Consider the following 17,842-nt stretch of genomic DNA (forward strand, 5'->3'; position numbering starts at 1 on the left):
TCCTTATTATGTATTAAATTTGAGAATTATCTAGATGCATTTATCAAATGACTTCCTACATTTATGTAGGGCCGTTGATTCAACATTAATAATATCAATAATTATTATTTGATCACCATCACCATCATTATCACCATCATCATCATCCCCACCCCATTCCCTAAAACCAAATTGATATGATCGTTCATAAATTAATTGTCAGTGCATGGTAACAGAGGTGAGAAGGAACAAAGACAGGCCAATGACACAATTTCATTATTTTATACAAGACTATATAATATATAACTGTAATACATTAGTAACATGGAAGTACAATAATAATATTTTTTTTACTACTTCATGTCATCAAAAAACTCCATCAAACTATCCACATTATACAATGCCAAAAACATTATTATAAACGGTAGATAAAATATATTCTTGTTTTCATTTCCTGACTTCATCCTATTTGTTTAAGAATTCATAGATATGCATAGCAGTCGATTGTCCTACAACTTCAGCAATATCCTGAAAAAAAGCAGAAAAACGCCAAGTAAATACTTGATCAATGATGGACTTTTAATAGGTCCATGAATGATGCATCAATGCAAACTAAAATGATCTTTGGGCAAATCCCAACAGCGCCCTCTAACGTTTAAAAGGCAGTACTAACTGTAGTATGGCTGTAACAGCCATAGCTGGAACCAATATTAATTATCATTTCTTATAATGGACATATCTTTGGTAAATCATTCTAACTTCCTTTTTTTTCCTAAGACGAGACTTTTTTATATCTTGTTTTGCGAACTTATTCATCAGAAAAGGGTGGAGAAAACATCAAAAATTAAATTTTGTTTACTTATTTAGCAAATTGTTTTGCCAAAAACATCCAGATGGAGGAGAAAATAAAAATAAAATGTTATTGGTGAATGTAAACAGTGTAGTAATGGGATGTTTAAATTCATATAATTAGGAAGAAATATACATATTGTGTTTTGTAGATCTTAAGGCAGCAGCAGGCCTAAAATTAAAGAAAAACTTTTATTTTTTTCTGAAATTTCAATTTTATCGTGGCGGCGGGTTTGTCCAAAAATAAAATTCTATTTTTATTTGAAATCATCATTATTGGAGGACGGCGGGTTCACTAAACAAGGTATAAACAAGTCTCGCCTAAACAAAGGAATAATAACAAGCAGATTGCCAGCATTTCAACTTCTATAAACTGTAGATTGTCTTGATTTGCCATCTTATATTGTAGTATATACATATATATATATACATATACATATATATCATTTTAAGTGATTCTGGCATTTATCAATATAATTAGTTTTCATTATCATTAATTATTTTTCATTACCATTTTTCAATATACTGAAATTTTATGTACATAAATATAAGTATCCTTATCATTAATATTACTATAAATTAAAAAAATAATTATTATATACTATATTAATAATAATATTAATTATAGTAATAATGATTATTATTTTTAACATTTTACTTGAGTAGATGCTTTTGATAATTCTTTTATGCTTCCAAATTTGATGAGTAATGCTTTTGCTTTCACACTTCCAAGTCTTGGTATCAGCTTTGTTGCAGAAAGTACTGAACCATCGATCGGTTGTATTTTCCTTTTAATGCGAAATGGGTTTGAAAATGGTTTGCTTTCTTCTAAAACCTAAAAATATATTTAAGATTATTGAAGACACATAAACACAGGAAATTAACATAATAAAACACACATTAAAAAGAAAAAAAAAATTTTGCACTTTCTACCAACAATCACCAGATAGTGTCGCATTGCAAAGTGCCAACCGAGAGCGGAGATGGATTTGCAGGCCGATGGTCGTACGAATGTCATACGATGCATTGTGACTCCGACTTTAGGAATCCAGCAAGCTTTAGACCCCTGTTATACAACCCACGGCACACAGGTCAAATCCAGCCTGCCAAAGATTTTGATCCGGCCCACGTAACACTGCTAAAAATAAATAATTTTCAGGCCCATATTTAGAAAACGTTTTTCTGTTTATAGAAACACAATCTAGGCACCCCTACTCTAGCATTGTTTACAAGAGTGTGGTTTTTCTGAGTGTAGCTCACTGTATCTAGTGGCGTAGGGTATTGACATGGGGGAGAGGGAGACTAATAGATTATATTGGGCGCTGATATGATGTGATTTCTACCACTTGTGGTGCCAGCAGGCTCAGCGCATGTACTCTGTTGAAAACACTGTTTTGAAAACAATTTTTTGAAAGTGCCATTTCCAGGAATCGGAGGTATCTACGTTAAAAATTTGCTCACCTCAACCCCAACCACTGGTGAGTGGATATTTTTGTGGTAGGATAATTTCAAGTGTCAGGGTGGGAGTAATTGGAGTGCTATTCTTTTTTTTTTTTCAAAATTCTAAAATGAAATGGAGAAGAAAAGAAAATTATATTCAAATTTAAGTCTAAGAGTGCCATTTCCGACCACCTAGATGTGCCATAATCATAAATTTTTTTGCTTCAGCCCCAACCATGCTGGGGCTGAGGTGGTATTTTTTCTTACCTGGCCCATTCTATTTCGAATCCACCACTATAAAAGAAAATGGGTGGGGTTAAAATGGAAGTACACAATTTATGTCGAGCTCGTCTCAACAGATTGGAACTGGCCCCCCAACTTAAAAATGTTGAATACCCGGTCTTTAGACTTTTTTTACAGCCTCTGGTTTTGAGATAAATGTACCATGATTTAAAAAACAGCATTTCCCCACCCCAAACTAAATAAAAGCTCTACCAAAGAATTTCTAAGAAAGGCTTTGTGTTATGTAATGCACCTACCATTTCAATTAACAGATCAGCTGCCTCAGTTGGTGATGTAACAAAGAGTAAAACAAGCCCAAGTTCTAGAACAACAAACCTCTGCAAGCTCTGGCAATATTGCTGACTCATGTCCGTTTTCTCAGCAAGCACTACACCTTTCATTGACGCCACCTATGAACCAATTGATTGATTGCAGCAAATAACAATCATAATAACAATAACAATATTACAAAACATTAAAAATTATAACTGGGGTCCCAAGTCTACCGGAGCTTGCGGGAGTCTCCCGGAAAACGGTACAACTTTCCGTACTCTCGCAAGCATGCAAGAATCTCCCGGAAACAACCCATCTCCCACAAAATCATTTGCATGTTTTCAGTATTTTATGTGTATCACTGTGTGTGCAGAAATAAAATTAACTGTGTTAACAAAAGTCATTAACCACTGCAGATAAGTGGAAGATTCAGAGTGGGGTGAATGGGGAATGATAGCCCGCCTGGGCCCCTAATTTTTTCCAAATTATAAAAAAAATGTGGAAAAAATTATATTCTAAAATTTATGTCTGAGAGTGCCATTTCTGACCATCTAGAGGTGCCATAATCATACATTTTCTTACCTCAGCCCCAACCATGGTGGGGCTGAGGTGGTAGGCCTAAACTACATCTGTGGAAGTACCTCTCTGCCCCCACCCCCTCTATTTCGAATTCCTGGATCAGCCACTGTAGATCTACCTCCTCGAAATGACTTCTTCCAACCTGGTACCCCTGTTATAATAAAAGTAATAATAATAATATAACAACAAAAACAACAGTAATTTCATGAAAGAAATGAAATGTTTATGAGGATACCAACCTTTCTGAGTTTCACAATTCTCTTTTTGTGGCTCGTGCCGGCAACCATATCTTGCTCCGATATGTAAATAACAGCAGTGTCATTAGCTGGATGGAAATCCACTACTTCCAGTTGATTGTCATAGACTATCCTAACCTTGCCTGCAAAAGAAACATAAGGCAAATGTTCGCTATTAAACAATACAGATCTTTGAAGAAAGGTTAACAGGTAGTATAATTGCTCATTGTCGACACTATACCCAACAAGAAAAAATGTTTATTAATATAAATTATTATAAATCTCATAAAAATAACGATACAATATATACAGCGCGTACTTTGAACATTAAAATAAAAGATGGACAGATACATGGAAAGCAAATTAATTTTTACATGGTAACTACTGCTTCTACTGTCTGCCAGACTGGACCCAGAGGTAAATTTCTCTGCCAAAAAAGAGTGGACCCCTGCTGTTGGACACAACTTGAGACTGTCTGACTGAAAATATTATTTTGCCATTCCAACTAAATTTGATTGTAGTTCCTCCTATGAGTGGTTATAAAACAAAATTCTGAGCATCCCATTGGATAACATTTCTTCCCTCAATCCTACACGTTTAATCCAGGACCTGTCAGCTAGCTTGTTGGACCACTGCTGTCAAATCTGAGCCACCACTGTTATACTGGACCTATTAATAAGTCTTATTAATAGGTCCATGGTTATACACATTGTAGTGGGTGTGAGAGGTTTGATGACTATTTTATTCAATCACCTGATAAGGATTTCACTAGCTGTGAGTCTCTCCACTTCATATTGACAGCGATCGCTCCTGGCGGTACACGCCCCCTTTCATGAGTCGGTGTAGAGGGTACTGAAAATGATCCCTGCTTACTCATCCTTTTAAATATTTGTTTGCGTGGCTTTAGTCCTACTGCTCCTTACTAACATAATTTTACAAATCTAGAAAATAAAGTAGGTATGCAGTTTATTTATATATTATATATGTGCATATATAATAATAGGAAAATGCAATACAATAGGCCTATATAAACAAAAATGAGTTTGATGTATATTTGGAACATGTTATCATGACTTTTAGTTTTCATTGCACTACTGTAATGTACTCGATAAGGACAGCGTCGCGCGCTTCATCATTTCACATAATTATGATACTCCTACTACAGCACCATACGTTAAATAGGCCCTAGCCTGACTAAGAGACAGAAAAGACTAGACAGAGATAGATTAGAATCTGTTCCATATTCATACATTGACTGAACATGAGCTAGGCCCCTAGCTAGGTCTACTCTTATATTTATTATATTCGTTTCTTGATTCTTATTCATTACACGAAACTGCTCAACTACCAGCAAAATACAGATCAATGTTCAGTTACACATGAAGATAAAAAAAAGAAGACTACTTACCAGATACAGTACTACAAAAAAGTGCTCCAGCATACATACACATAGTCTAGGCCCGCTCGTTGCTATTTGTTGTAATTTTTAAAAGAAGGGGATTTCCCGCGGTACGTCTGTAGCTGAATATTTATTACCCAGGGCATTATATTCGGGAATTTATAAATCAGTAATATTGCAGAACATAAATTAATTCCTTGTGAATATATAATTTTATAGTTTATGTTATATTATTGTAAAATATTTTATTAAAATTTGAGTGTCTAAACTTTATTGAATAGAGTACCGATTATCAGAACATTTCTATGACCAGGGTCATCTTACATTTTCGCGCGTATTTTTGACACGTGATTTTGTATACAGCAGTTTAAAACCCACTATTGTTGATTTACCGCGGCAGTGAAGGTGAGGGTTGGATTTAGAGAAAGACGTTGTTTAAATTTTCTCAATAATTTTTTTTGGAAAAGGATAAAGTAAGTAATAATTCAATACACCATCAATAATCGAAAATAGTATAAATTAATATTAACTGTTAAATGTCAACTGATTTCAGTTTTTATGAAAAATTGAAAGAACCGTCTTTCCCACCACCAATTATCAAAGCCTAGCCTAGGCCTAGTTCTATTGAAATGAATATCGTTGAAGGGGCTGATCTGGTGGGGTAATAACTGGCAGCTGTGTGGCAGGGACAGTTAAGTGTTGAGTCAGGCTAAAGTAGGCACTGCAGTGCTATGCTTAGCAAATTTTCATGATGGGTGGGGGTGTATAATTTTCCTAGTCTAGGGGGTGCAGGTTTTTACTAGGCCTAAATAAAGATGTGAACAGGCTCATCCAAACTGGCTTTGCTATGGACTGATGACAGAATAATGATGTACAGCTGTGGAGATGATGAGTTGTAAAATTGTATTTATGATATTGTTGATATACGTGTGAACTTTTGTTCATCAGGATGTCATCACCAGCAAGTAGCAGCCGAGGTACACCACGTCGCAGTAAGCGACAGCAACCCGATGAATCAAGTCGTGAAAGTACACCAAGCAAGAGAGGACGAATTTCCAATGGGGTCAATGGTACTCCCTCCAGAAATGGCACCCCTGGGAAAAGGGCAGCTCAAAATGGCACTCGTATGTTTTCTTTGAACCACATCTCCATTCCACATTATTACTGTAAATCATATCTTAGGCACAAAACATGTACAAAAAATGGGAAGAAAATGTCATTTAATAAAGAACAGAGTAACAGTAACAATTATTAACACATCTCTCATTCAAGATACAAGATTCTTTTATTGTCATTAGTACATAAAATACAAGTAAAATTCATCTTCCCGATGCAAAAAATTAGTATAAAAGTTAGACATAGAATAATCGAAGGACATAAATAAAACAGAATATGCAAAATGATACAATTATTTACAAGAGCTAGTTACTGTAGTTTATCTATTGAAATCATCATTGTACATATATCATTCTACAATATTGGAATCAATAACTGAAAGTTTATTTGAATTTGTTTAGCTTCAAGAAGAGCCAAACAGAGAGATTCACCATCTTCTCAACGACCCCTGGATTCATCACCAAGTGCAGACCTAGCACCTTTACCATCTTCACCAACATCAGCACCAAGGAGTATTCATGAAACATCATTGTTCTCCAGTCCAGCGCATTCCAAGTATGGTAAGAACACATGTGTGATCATTTGAAGAACATTTTATATACATTTCATGCTGAATTCTTGTTTTTTAAAACTCCGCTCACGTCCTCATATAACAATTTCAGTGATTGCTGAACATGGAAATCATATTGAAATATAATGATACCTAAGCTCCATGTCATAAACAAACTATTTAATCAGAGATGCGAACTATTATCTATACAGAAATTTTGCAACTCCTGTTTCTTTATAGGTGCAAGTGAGATTGACTTAAGTTCACCTTTGAACTATGGCACACCCAGCTCCAGATTGAGTGGAACACCTGGGGGAAAGTATGTACTTAACTTTTATTGATTTAAAAACAATTTTACAATTAATAATTTAAATTTTTTTGTTAACATTTTTGAACAGATGTTTTAAACAGAATTTAATCATTAAAGACGAAAATTACTTTTTAATTATTATGATAGGGGTACACCGATTCGTCCCCGCACTGATATCCGCAGTGAGCGAAAGATGAGGCAAGTTAACCTAGGCTCTGACCCAGTTGGTTCTGAGGCAGATCCTGCTGGTGCTGTAACCAGTGACCACGGTGCAGGGCCCCAATTGGTCATCTGGGGTACTGATGTTGTGGTCAGTGAAACCAAAGAGAAGTTCAGACGGTTCATAGAACGCTTTATTGACCCTGTGTTCCAAGAACAGGAGAACTTAGACATTAATGAGCCACTGTATTTACAGAAGCTAGAGGAGGTGAGGTCAATATTGGGCAATCAACAATTAGGATAAAAATTGTCATTTGAAAAATAGATGAAAATTGAATATTTATTGAGTCGATATATTTCCATATATTTATTTTCTTAATGTTATTGTTATTTTCTTCTATAACACATTTTAATTGGTTGCAATTTATCTCTTTATTATTTCATTTACTTGTCTCCTTTTTTAGATTCATACACTTGAGTTGCCCTTCCTCGATGTCAACTGTATTCACATCAAACAGTTTGACAAAATTCTCTACCGTCAACTAATCTGCTACCCACAGGAAGTAATTCCGACCTTTGACATGGCAGTTAATGAGCTGTTTTTTGACCGTTACCCAGATACTCAGTTGGAGCACCAAGTTCAAGTTAGAACTTACAATGCAGAAGAAACAAAAAACATGCGATTACTGAACCCTGAAGGTATAAAATATATTTGATAAGTAAACATAATTATAAAAATGATGATGCTATTTATATCATAAACTTGTTATTTATAAACTGTGTTTTTATTGTTGTTATTGGAATTTTTTTTACTCTTTAGATATTGACCAATTGATAACTATTAACGGAATGGTGATACGCACATCTGGTCTGATGCCGGAGATGCGAGAAGCCTTCTTCTCTTGTCAGAATTGTGCAGCAACGGCAACTGTGGAGATTGATCGTGGCCGTATCGCTGAACCAACGGTCTGTCAAAATTGCCAGACCAAGTTTAGTATGACGCTCATCCATAACAGGTCACAGTTCAGTGACAAGCAGATGGTGAAAATCCAAGAATCACCAGGTATTGTGAAGTTACAATATACTGTATTTTAGTATACAATTCCATGCTCAAATATAACATCACTCGATTCCTAGTTCAGATGCTAGCCTTCATCTGAATAAGCCCATGGTAAAATATATGAAAATCTCTGACATAAATGGTTTTTTTTTTTTTAATATGTAGATGACATGCCTCCAGGTCAAACACCACACACCGTTGTTGTGTATGCTCACAATGACCTAGTGGATTCGGTACAGCCCGGTGATCGAGTAACCATCACTGGTATCTATCGTGCTACACCCCTGCGTATAAACCCAAAACAACGAAACGTGAAAGCTGTCTACAAAACTTACATTGACGTAATTCAGTTTCGCAAGGATACTAATAAAAGGCTTCATGAACATAATGAAGAGTAAGTTATTTATATTCCTGCTGCACTGTATAATACAGGTCTTCCTCTAATTAAGGACCCCTCCAATTAGAGACCACTTTCCTGTGGTCCCATATTAGAAATGTCTTTATCTTTATTATTTTAATTAGTGACCAAATCTACTAAAGACCATACAAACTTAAAGTTGTCTTTAATTGGAGGGAGACCGGCATTTACTTTCCAACGACTTTTAAAATGAGTACTAGCTTTCGCTGGCAGTCAGTGCCAGCTTCATCAGGTGTCACACACCTGACAAAGCTGGTATTGACAGCCAGCGAAAGCCTGTGTTAAATAAGTTAGTCTCAGAGTGCTGCCTTTTAATTTTCTTTGTATATTGTTTAGACTAACATGGCTTCATTACCACTTTTATCAAAATGAGTATTGTAAGTGCACCAATAAGCACTGCAGTGAAGCCTCCAAACATTTCATAAGTACTGTGGCATTTATTCAATCGTTTATGGTGTACTGTATATTATTACAATTATCCATGTAATATAATAATTTTTTTGTTTTGTTTATTGCACAGTGATAATCAGCATTTATTTAGTGAGGATCGTAAAGCTCAGTTGGTCGCCCTTTCTAAGACAGCAGACATCTATGAACGCCTATCAGCTGCTTTAGGTATGTAATTTCACACACACATGCATTAGATATTGGAACAGTCTTTGTCACAATATGCTGATTGACTTGCTAATTGGTTGGTTGACTGACTGGTTGGTTGACTCTTAGATTGATTTTTTTTGGCTTTTAATATTGGCACAAACTTCTTTACACCACCTTTGAATCATGCAATATCATATTTTTAGCACCCAGCATCTTTGAAAATGAAGACATTAAAAAAGGCATCCTCTGCCAGTTGTTTAGTGCCACCAAAAAGGATTTTTCTGAAGCAGGAAGGGGAAATTTCAGGTAAATTATCAACTTTATCTCTAATATATTTACATAGATAATAGGAATAACATTCTTTAAATAGACACAATTTTTTTCGCAATATTCAAAATTTCATAATTTTCTTGTATATTTTAATGTCAGCAATTACTGTATCTCCAAGTGCACAATAAAAAGATCAATTTATAAATGACTTCAATTATTTTTATAAATTGATTATATGAATAATTGTTTCCAGATCTGATATAAATATCCTACTTTGTGGTGATCCTGGCACAAGCAAATCTCAGTTACTCCAGTATGTTTACCATCTTGTCCCAAGAGGGCAGTATACATCTGGCAAGGGTTCCAGTGCAGTTGGTCTAACTGCCTATGTTACAAAAGATCCAGAGACAAGACAGCTAGTCTTACAGACGTGAGTATTTCCATTTCTTTTTATTGGTATTGGTTTTCTGCTGTGCAGTGTATCGTAGTTTAGGCAATGTAGTTCAAATCTGTGAATACATATTTCAAAAAGTTGGCATTCACAGCAGAAAATCTGGAATGAACATTCGTGGTGTAAATCTTTTGATATTTCTTGTAGTGGTGCCCTAGTTCTCAGTGACAATGGAATATGTTGCATCGATGAATTTGACAAGATGAATGACAGCACACGTTCTGTTCTTCATGAGGTCATGGTAAGAATAACAAAACATTACTTAGGCAAGGCTTTGTATACTGCACCTTGTTTAGACAAATATTTCTAAAAATCTTTAGAAGGGGTTAAGGAGTTAAAGGAATATTTTTAATTGTTCAAAAAATCATCTAGGCAGAGGAGAAAAAAGAAATAGAGGATTCCCTTGGATCCTACCACTTGGTTGATAGAGAATGGATGTTGAAATTTAAGCAGCTTGGTAATTGGATTGATAAACGTTTTGTGTTTATTTGAGGAAGAATTATAAATTCCATTTCAGGAGATTGTGGCAGGCGTATAGTATTTTAAGTGAAGAATTGAAAAATAATTTCTATATATTAATGGCAATGGGAGTACCAACAGGAAAAAATAAAACGGACAGTTGGTTTGCAAAACAAAGAAAGATAGAATCATGTTTTCATGTTGTCTCATTTCTATTCAAAAGGAACAACAAACGTTGTCAATAGCTAAAGCCGGTATTATCTGTTCCCTGAATGCCAGAACATCGGTTCTTGCTGCTGCCAATCCAGTTGACTCCCAATGGAACCCAAAGAAAACCATCATTGATAATATCCAGTTACCTCACACTCTACTTTCCAGGTTCGTTTTAAAAGATAAAAAATATTTCGATTGAGCCTTCTGAACAACACATAATTTTTGAGGTTTCAAGATTTTATGACAAATCATATTCAGTAACTGAAAGCATGTTTTGATAGCTGATTCTTTTTCCCTTCTTAGGTTTGATTTGATTTTTCTGATGTTGGATCCACAAGATGAACTTTATGACCGTCGCCTCGCAAATCATTTAGTGTCGCTTTACCATCAAGGAAAAGAGGAAACTGAAGAAGAGCATTTGGTAGGCATAATCTTTGAACAATTACCAAATAATCCTCTTGCATAATTACTCTGTTGTTATAATGACCAAACCAACAGATGAGTCCAGCGATAAGGCAGGGGCGCCGCTAAATACAGCCATAACATCAGCGCTGGTTGAGCTGCCCCTCATCCACGGTGTGTTTGGTAGAACCAAGTCTTCTTAGATGGAGGTCCACTGTACACACCTGGCTTGACAAGCATTCACTTAGCAGCCCTGTTCCTATCAATACTCTACTTTCCCCCACTGCACATGAAAATCGTTTTGTCAGGTTTTTAGAACTTAATCAACAGCCCAACAGAGTGTGAACTAGTGTATGGGCTTGATAAGGAGATGATTGGGCTTGTGTGCACTTTAAAGAACCTCCCCCCCCCCATGTTATGTTTAATGTCAACCCTTGTTGTGGAATGATGTCAACAAGAAGCTACTACAGTATAAGTGCATCTTTATATCGGCTATGTAGTCACAGCCCACGCCCATATGCAAATCAACACTATTACGCTGCGAGTTGTGGGTTTATCTCCTGCCCTTAACTCACCTTTATAGCATGTACCAATGGTAGTAAACAAGTGTACAGTAAATGTATACAATTGTTTATTTCTTCTATCTGTAATTTATTCAGGATATGAATCTCTTGAGGGACTACATTTCATATGCTCGCTCATACATTCACCCAAAGCTGAGTGAAGAGGCTAGCCAGTTGTTGATCCAATCGTATGTTGATATGCGCAAGATTGGTAGCTCTAAAGGCATGGTGTCCGCATATCCCAGACAGCTGGAATCTCTTATTCGTCTGTCCGAGGCTCATGCAAGAATGCGCTTTTCAAATGTTGTAGAGAATGTGGATGTTCAAGAAGCTAGGAGGTAGATTGAATTTTGTATTTCAAGTTTTTTGGGGGAAATATGACTCATGGGATTTAAAATTTTGTCATCCTGCTTTGCACAACTTAAGAAGTTTGTTTAAAAAACAAATGTACATTGTTTTTCAACAGACTGCACTACGAGGCTCTGAAGCAGTCAGCATTTGACCCACGAGATGGTACCATCAACATCGACATCCTGGCCACTGGTATGAGTACATCAGCTCGCAAACAACGACAGGAAGTTAAACAAGCATTGAACAAGCTCATCCAAGGCAAAGGAAAAGTTGCAACCCTCAAATACCAGAAAACATTTGAGGAACTTAGGGAGTCATCTGATACGGTAATATTTGCTAATTTTGTATTAATAAATGACATATTATATTTCAATAAAGCTGATCGAAACTAAAGGTGGAATGTTAAAAAAAAACGTTTTTTTGGCTTATTAATCAGGAAAATTTACCTAAAATATTCTTTATTATATAATTGGCATAGTTTATATTTTAATATAAATAATACAATATTGTTTAAGCCTGGTTTCCATTGTATCGCTACGCAGTTGTTACAGCGTTGCATAGCTGTTCCTGACGCAATCAGGAATGCTCTGGGATTCAATTGACCAATCAGCGTTACCAATGAAATTGGCGATAGCATGTGGCGATTTTTATGGAAACCAAGCTTTAGAAAGTTATTTAAAATTTCTTTCTTTCTTTTTTTTAAATGCCTCCTTATTCCTCTATTGATTTACGCAGTTGATCACTAAGGAAATGTTTGATGGCGCTCTTCGAGACCTTGCAGATGAAGAAAGACTCATTGTTGTCAACAAACAGATTCGTCTTTGTTAGTGGTAGATGTTTTGTTGATACCGATTTAGTCACTGGATATTTTCTGTATGCAGTACACGATTAATGAACAACAAAGGTTGCACACCATGTTGTTAACTACTCGCAGTGTGTTTCGACATTGTGACAGCAAATCTCCCTCTAGAAACGAGGTTGTTGCTTTTGTGTTGTGTTGCTGTCAGAATATGTAATATATCCAACGAGGAGGTTTTTGAAACACTGAATGCTTTGGGGAATCCTGTATTAGTATTGTTAGTAAGTAAGTAAATCCACAGGGCTCATATGGGCAGGAGCTTACCCCCATTTTCATGTAGTGTGAAGCGGATGAGAGTGTAATGCTGCCACTAGATAAGACGCTAGTCTACCACAGGTTACTTCTAGCAGTTTGCTGGTACCCATTGATACAGTTGGGTAGACTGAAGCAATGTATATAAAAGTACCTTTGCTCAAGAACACAAGCGAAACTCACAGCGAAGGATATTGTTATTAATAGCTACTGTATAACCCATCCTGTGGATGGGAGGCTGAGGGCGCTGGACAGCCTCTCCCAGCACTGGCAAACACCACTGCAGACATTTAAATAGACATTTAAAATGTATTTGCTGAAGTAAAATTAGTTTATGCCTATAAATATTTGTTGAATATGTTAAATAAAATATAGTTTACCCTCAAACTGGTCTTGAAAATGTGGTCTCTTGGTTTGGTCTCTAATTAGATCCAGTTGAAACTAAACTTGCTGTAGTCAGTTCCTCATAGGGAGTTCATGACTTAACTTTGATCATTTACATTTCTATGCATGAATGTGTTGTTTAATAGCCAATAATAGTGTTGCATATGACCCAACAGCTTGGCAACAATATCCAAGAGGGGCTTATTGGAAAGGTGCGTTGTCTTTAAATTCTTAAATGGGAATTGCTGTAGAAAGATATTTTTTCTAGGGAGGATTTTTGATGTGTCAGTAATAGAATAGATTGCAAAAAAACAATTTTAAAGTTGATTCTATTACTAGTGACATATCCAAAATCCCCGCTAGAAAAAAAAAATCATCTTTCTAGTTCCCTTTTAGGGCTGCGAGTAATTGTACCTACCATAAAATCCATAACTATATTTATGTACATATTTTTTCAGTTAATGAGTCTTTTGAATAAACAATTCCTTTATTAGCAAGTGAAGAACAATGATTCAGCGTTGGTTTATTTATTTTATAAGTTTTACTACTCTGAAGTACTTCCACAAAATTGTTTTTTCTTTCAGAAATATTGTTCTTAAATAACAAACATGAAAGGCCGAAACAATAAGTGTACATGTAGACATTAACATATTCAAGTTTTTCTTCTTAAAAAAAAAGGCTCGTCTTCCAAGGAACAGATAGAATTTAAAGACACAAGACATTCGCTTCTAGTTTCATGAAAAGTTCATTTTGGACGTTGTACAAGGGAGATCCGTGGAGGGTGGGCTAGTTTTTATGTATAGACGTGTTTCTGGAAGGCTGAATTAGAATTAACTTGGAGACACCGTGCCGAGAAATATTACAGCTATAAACAAATAAAACTGAAATAACCACACACATTTAATGATGTTGACACAGTGCCTGTGAATATACCAATTTTTTATGCGATTAGGATTTTTTTCCCTTCCAGTTTCACCTGGAATACTTTAGTATGCGCATAAGCCGGTTTTCCAGTAGGGGAATTTATTCGCGCGAATCAAAGCGTCGGTTCGCTTCCTGAATTCTGATTGGTTGTGCATTTTTTCGTTTCGCAAAAATGTGAATGCGCATGAATGACGCTTTTGGTTCGCGCGAATAAATTCGCCTAGTGGAAAACCTGCTTTAGGCTTACTGGTGTAACTGCGATGTCGACAAAGAATGAATTCAGGTGGGAGAGACAGTTAAGGAACAATGATAAACTAGCCTTGATTCTTTAGGTGTGGCAATGATTTGCATATACTGTGTAGTCCTCTGAGGAACTTATCGATTTCCTCCCTCTTCTCATTTTAAGCCGGGTCATTTCCGTCGTCGTCAAACACAGCATACTATTCAAACATGCCCGCGTTATACGGAAGAAAACAATAATAGATCTGTTCCTTTAATTCCAATAAATGTAGGCCCTATATGTATATAAACGAAATTGAACATTTATATTTCTTTACATTGCTATATTGTACTTAATATTTTCACCAGCTGACATAAGGACCTTTCTGGAGTTTCATCAAACTTAACATATGACCAATGAGAACATGGCAAGAAACACACGCATGTCCCACAAACACAAGTATGTGCAACAACGCACGTGTGTTTACTTACGTTTACACTGTGTGTAGTGCGGTTACACGCTTAAATTATCACCACAAGGCACATATTGAACTGAATAGAAATAGAAGTGTACATCATATCCGTTATCGGTGCTTCCTGGTGGTGTTTTGTTATTGAACACATTTTAGTGACGCAAGAAGATCGACAGGACAATATCTCAACCATCATGTCTTCCATGTTTTCAATCATCAGGAATGTAATATCTGTATTCATGGTAGGCCTTATGTGTCATTTGATTGTGGTAAATGGAAATAATGGTAAGTTAAAAGTTTAGTTAAATAATTGTTAAAAAAGCCGCCAAAAGTTGCAATTCGAAATCGAAATTATTTTTTTGTGATATAGTGTCGAAAAATACATTTTGAAGTTACTTCTCTGTTTTCTGGAACGGTAATGACCGTGTAAACTGAGTCCAGGGGCGGATTTAGGGGGGGCCGGCCCGGCCCCGGCCCCCCTTTTGGGAGGTAAAAAAATCATGTCTTCCATGTTTTCAATCATCAGGAATGTAATATCTGTATTCATGGTAGGCCTTATGTGTCATTTGATTGTGGTAAATGGAAATAATGGTAAGTTAAAAGTTTAGTTAAATAATTGTTAAAAAAGCCGCCAAAAGTTGCAATTCGAAATCGAAATTATTTTTTTGTGATATAGTGTCGAAAAATACATTTTGAAGTTACTTCTCTGTTTTCTGGAACGGTAATGACCGTGTAAACTGAGTGTCTCCATAATTTAAAATCTACTTTAGTGTTCTGATTGGTTTTAGAATTTGAGCTTCGGCTCATACCGAGGCTGGGATCAAGCTTATCGGGAGAGGGACGTGTGGAGGTTTTTCAGCGCGGTGAAGATAAGGGTGTTTGGGGGAATATATGTGATCAAGGCTGGGATGAGAAGGACGCTATCGTAGCATGCAGACAGTTAGGATTTGGAAACGTAGGATTTCCGTTAAACGGTCAAAGGTAAGTAACAGTTATCAATTTTGACCAAATAGAAAATAGGCTCCCAGCGGGAGCGAGTATACTGCTTGACATTTTTAAATTTTTTAAATTTATTAATTAATTAATTAATTTTTTTTTTGCTACTTTTAACTCGCCCACGCTTTCTGTGTTGGCAACTACTGGAATAACTGTAGAAGTAACAGATTATTGACTTTTTAGTCCTTTCAAGGCAGGTCTTTTCTAGCAGCTCTGTGTTGGCGATTTACTTGGAACTGTACAAGTAACAGATTGCTGAATTTTGTAGTTCTTAGGACCTCCCATCATTCCTCCAACCGGATTTGTTCTTGCAAGATCCATTGCCAGACAATAGCCAAGTGTCCACTGACACCCGAAGAGGCAGTAGGCACAAAAACAAATGTGATACAAAATGACCAAACACAACACGCCCACAGAGATTTAAGAGAATAGAACATTAGGGAGATTTCGCAACCCTACGAAAAGGATAACGAATACGTCATTATCATTATCGTCATTCGTGTGTAAAACATTCTTGACAGTTAGCTGTACGAGCTGCATATGATCCTTGTGTCATACAAAAAGAGGAATCGCCTACGCTGGTGACAGATAATATGCTACTGCATGGGAAGGGTTATCTACAAATTTGATGACGTAACCGTATTCGTTATCGTTTTCGTAAGCTTGCGAAAACTCTCTAATATCACGACAGACGCATGTGTATTTCTTACGCATAATCGAATAAAAGCATTATTCTCTTTAGCACTAATTCTCAGTATGGAAATGGAGATGGCGAGTACTTATATAGCCAATTCAATTGTAACGGTAGTGAAAACGCGTTACGTGATTGTCCTTACAAGACTTACAGTACCGATATGGGATGTTCCGAAATGCAGGCTGCTGGTCTAATGTGTTTCTCAGGTTTGTGGAGGTGGTACACATTTATAAAATACACAAAGGATTATAAGATAATAAAATTTCATTCTTTCCCTAACACACGTTTTTGATGCGTAAATCTTGGTCTATAAGGTTATCCCATCATAGCTAACGATTTTCAATGTGAAAATATTCTCTGGTTAATTATATAGACATATCAGTGTGATTGCGAGCACGTGTTCCCAGTAAAATGAATAATAGTATTAGTTACAGTAGGGACATATGTCTACATGAAAATAGATGTATATATGTACAGTCCTTAGCTAGAATTACTTATTGTATTGTTGAATCCAGATTTAGATGTCCGTCTAATATCGGATACCAGTGGAAATACGGAGGGTCGTCTAGAACTTTTTTATAAAGGTGATTGGTCGAATGTGCGCATTGATGATTTCGATGGCAAGAGTGCAAATGTAGCTTGCAAGCAAGTACGAGGTGACGTTAAAAGCGCTGTTGGAATTATTGTCGACGCATTGAGGTATGCTTTTGGAAGACGTAAGCATAGTTGTAAGACATTGTACGCTTTAGGCAATATATTGTAATGGAATGAAGATGCTTGCCCTTCAATTCCATGGCATTGGTTCAAATCAAATTGATCTTCTTCGAATTTGGTCTTCATACCCATATTTTAGTAATGTATCTAGATATAGTCATATATTTTAGCTGGGAGGAAGGGCCGCGTTTAGGCCTAACACATGAATTATCTATTCAACACCAAATAAAACCAGAAATGCTTTACAGCATTGCATTAGAACGTTATCTGTAGGCCAGGTATAATTGATATATCATATCATATCATATCAGACAAACAGTCTAAATTTATAATAATTCATAATATACTATACCAGATCATTATTATCATAT

At 36.0% G+C, this 17,842-nt stretch overlaps 3 protein-coding genes across 4 annotated transcripts in view; 2 read left to right on the plus strand and 1 right to left on the minus strand.

Annotated features, from left to right (window-relative positions):
* Nucleotides 1–124: 124 nt before the first annotated feature.
* LOC117105185 (Fanconi anemia core complex-associated protein 24-like) lies at nt 125–5,242 on the minus strand. Of its 2 annotated transcripts, XM_033246257.1 has the most exons (7): nt 5,047–5,242; nt 4,392–4,579; nt 3,642–3,781; nt 2,808–2,960; nt 2,536–2,562; nt 1,487–1,663; nt 125–507 (listed from the first exon to the last, which is right to left on the minus strand). In XM_033246257.1, the coding sequence occupies exons 2-7, from the start codon at nt 4,513–4,515 to the stop codon at nt 445–447; spliced, it is 684 nt and encodes a 227-aa protein (XP_033102148.1). In that variant the 5' UTR covers nt 4,516–4,579; nt 5,047–5,242; the 3' UTR covers nt 125–444. The 2 variants fall into 2 exon arrangements, with proteins under 2 accessions (XP_033102148.1, XP_033102156.1); XM_033246265.1 differs by lacking the exon at nt 2,536–2,562 and having other exon boundaries at nt 131–507; nt 5,047–5,215.
* A 110-nt stretch (nt 5,243–5,352) lies between these two features.
* On the plus strand, nt 5,353–13,962 carry LOC117105174 (DNA replication licensing factor mcm4-A-like). The gene is made up of 17 exons (XM_033246248.1): nt 5,353–5,510; nt 5,986–6,161; nt 6,555–6,713; nt 6,944–7,022; nt 7,161–7,440; nt 7,637–7,871; nt 7,993–8,235; nt 8,398–8,626; nt 9,171–9,265; nt 9,451–9,553; nt 9,771–9,947; nt 10,116–10,209; nt 10,651–10,805; nt 10,944–11,061; nt 11,702–11,943; nt 12,072–12,282; nt 12,692–13,962. The coding sequence occupies exons 2-17, from the start codon at nt 5,987–5,989 to the stop codon at nt 12,782–12,784; spliced, it is 2,688 nt and encodes an 895-aa protein (XP_033102139.1). The 5' UTR covers nt 5,353–5,510; nt 5,986; the 3' UTR covers nt 12,785–13,962.
* Nucleotides 13,963–15,566: 1,604 nt separating this feature from the next.
* LOC117104856 (neurotrypsin-like) overlaps nt 15,567–17,842 on the plus strand; it is a 4,184-nt gene continuing 1,908 nt past the window's right edge. The window contains exons 1-4 of the mRNA XM_033245708.1: nt 15,567–15,658; nt 15,856–16,048; nt 16,806–16,963; nt 17,273–17,456. Of these exons, the coding sequence (XP_033101599.1) occupies nt 15,568–15,658; nt 15,856–16,048; nt 16,806–16,963; nt 17,273–17,456 (626 nt within the window). The 5' untranslated portion in view covers nt 15,567. The remainder of the gene's footprint in view (nt 15,659–15,855; nt 16,049–16,805; nt 16,964–17,272; nt 17,457–17,842) is intronic.

The sequence above is a fragment of the Anneissia japonica genome, unplaced genomic scaffold (genome assembly GCF_011630105.1).
Source record: "Anneissia japonica isolate Jap-2015-1 unplaced genomic scaffold, ASM1163010v1 scaffold640_len1575945_cov177, whole genome shotgun sequence".
In the NCBI taxonomy this organism is placed as follows: domain Eukaryota; kingdom Metazoa; phylum Echinodermata; class Crinoidea; order Comatulida; family Comatulidae; genus Anneissia; species Anneissia japonica.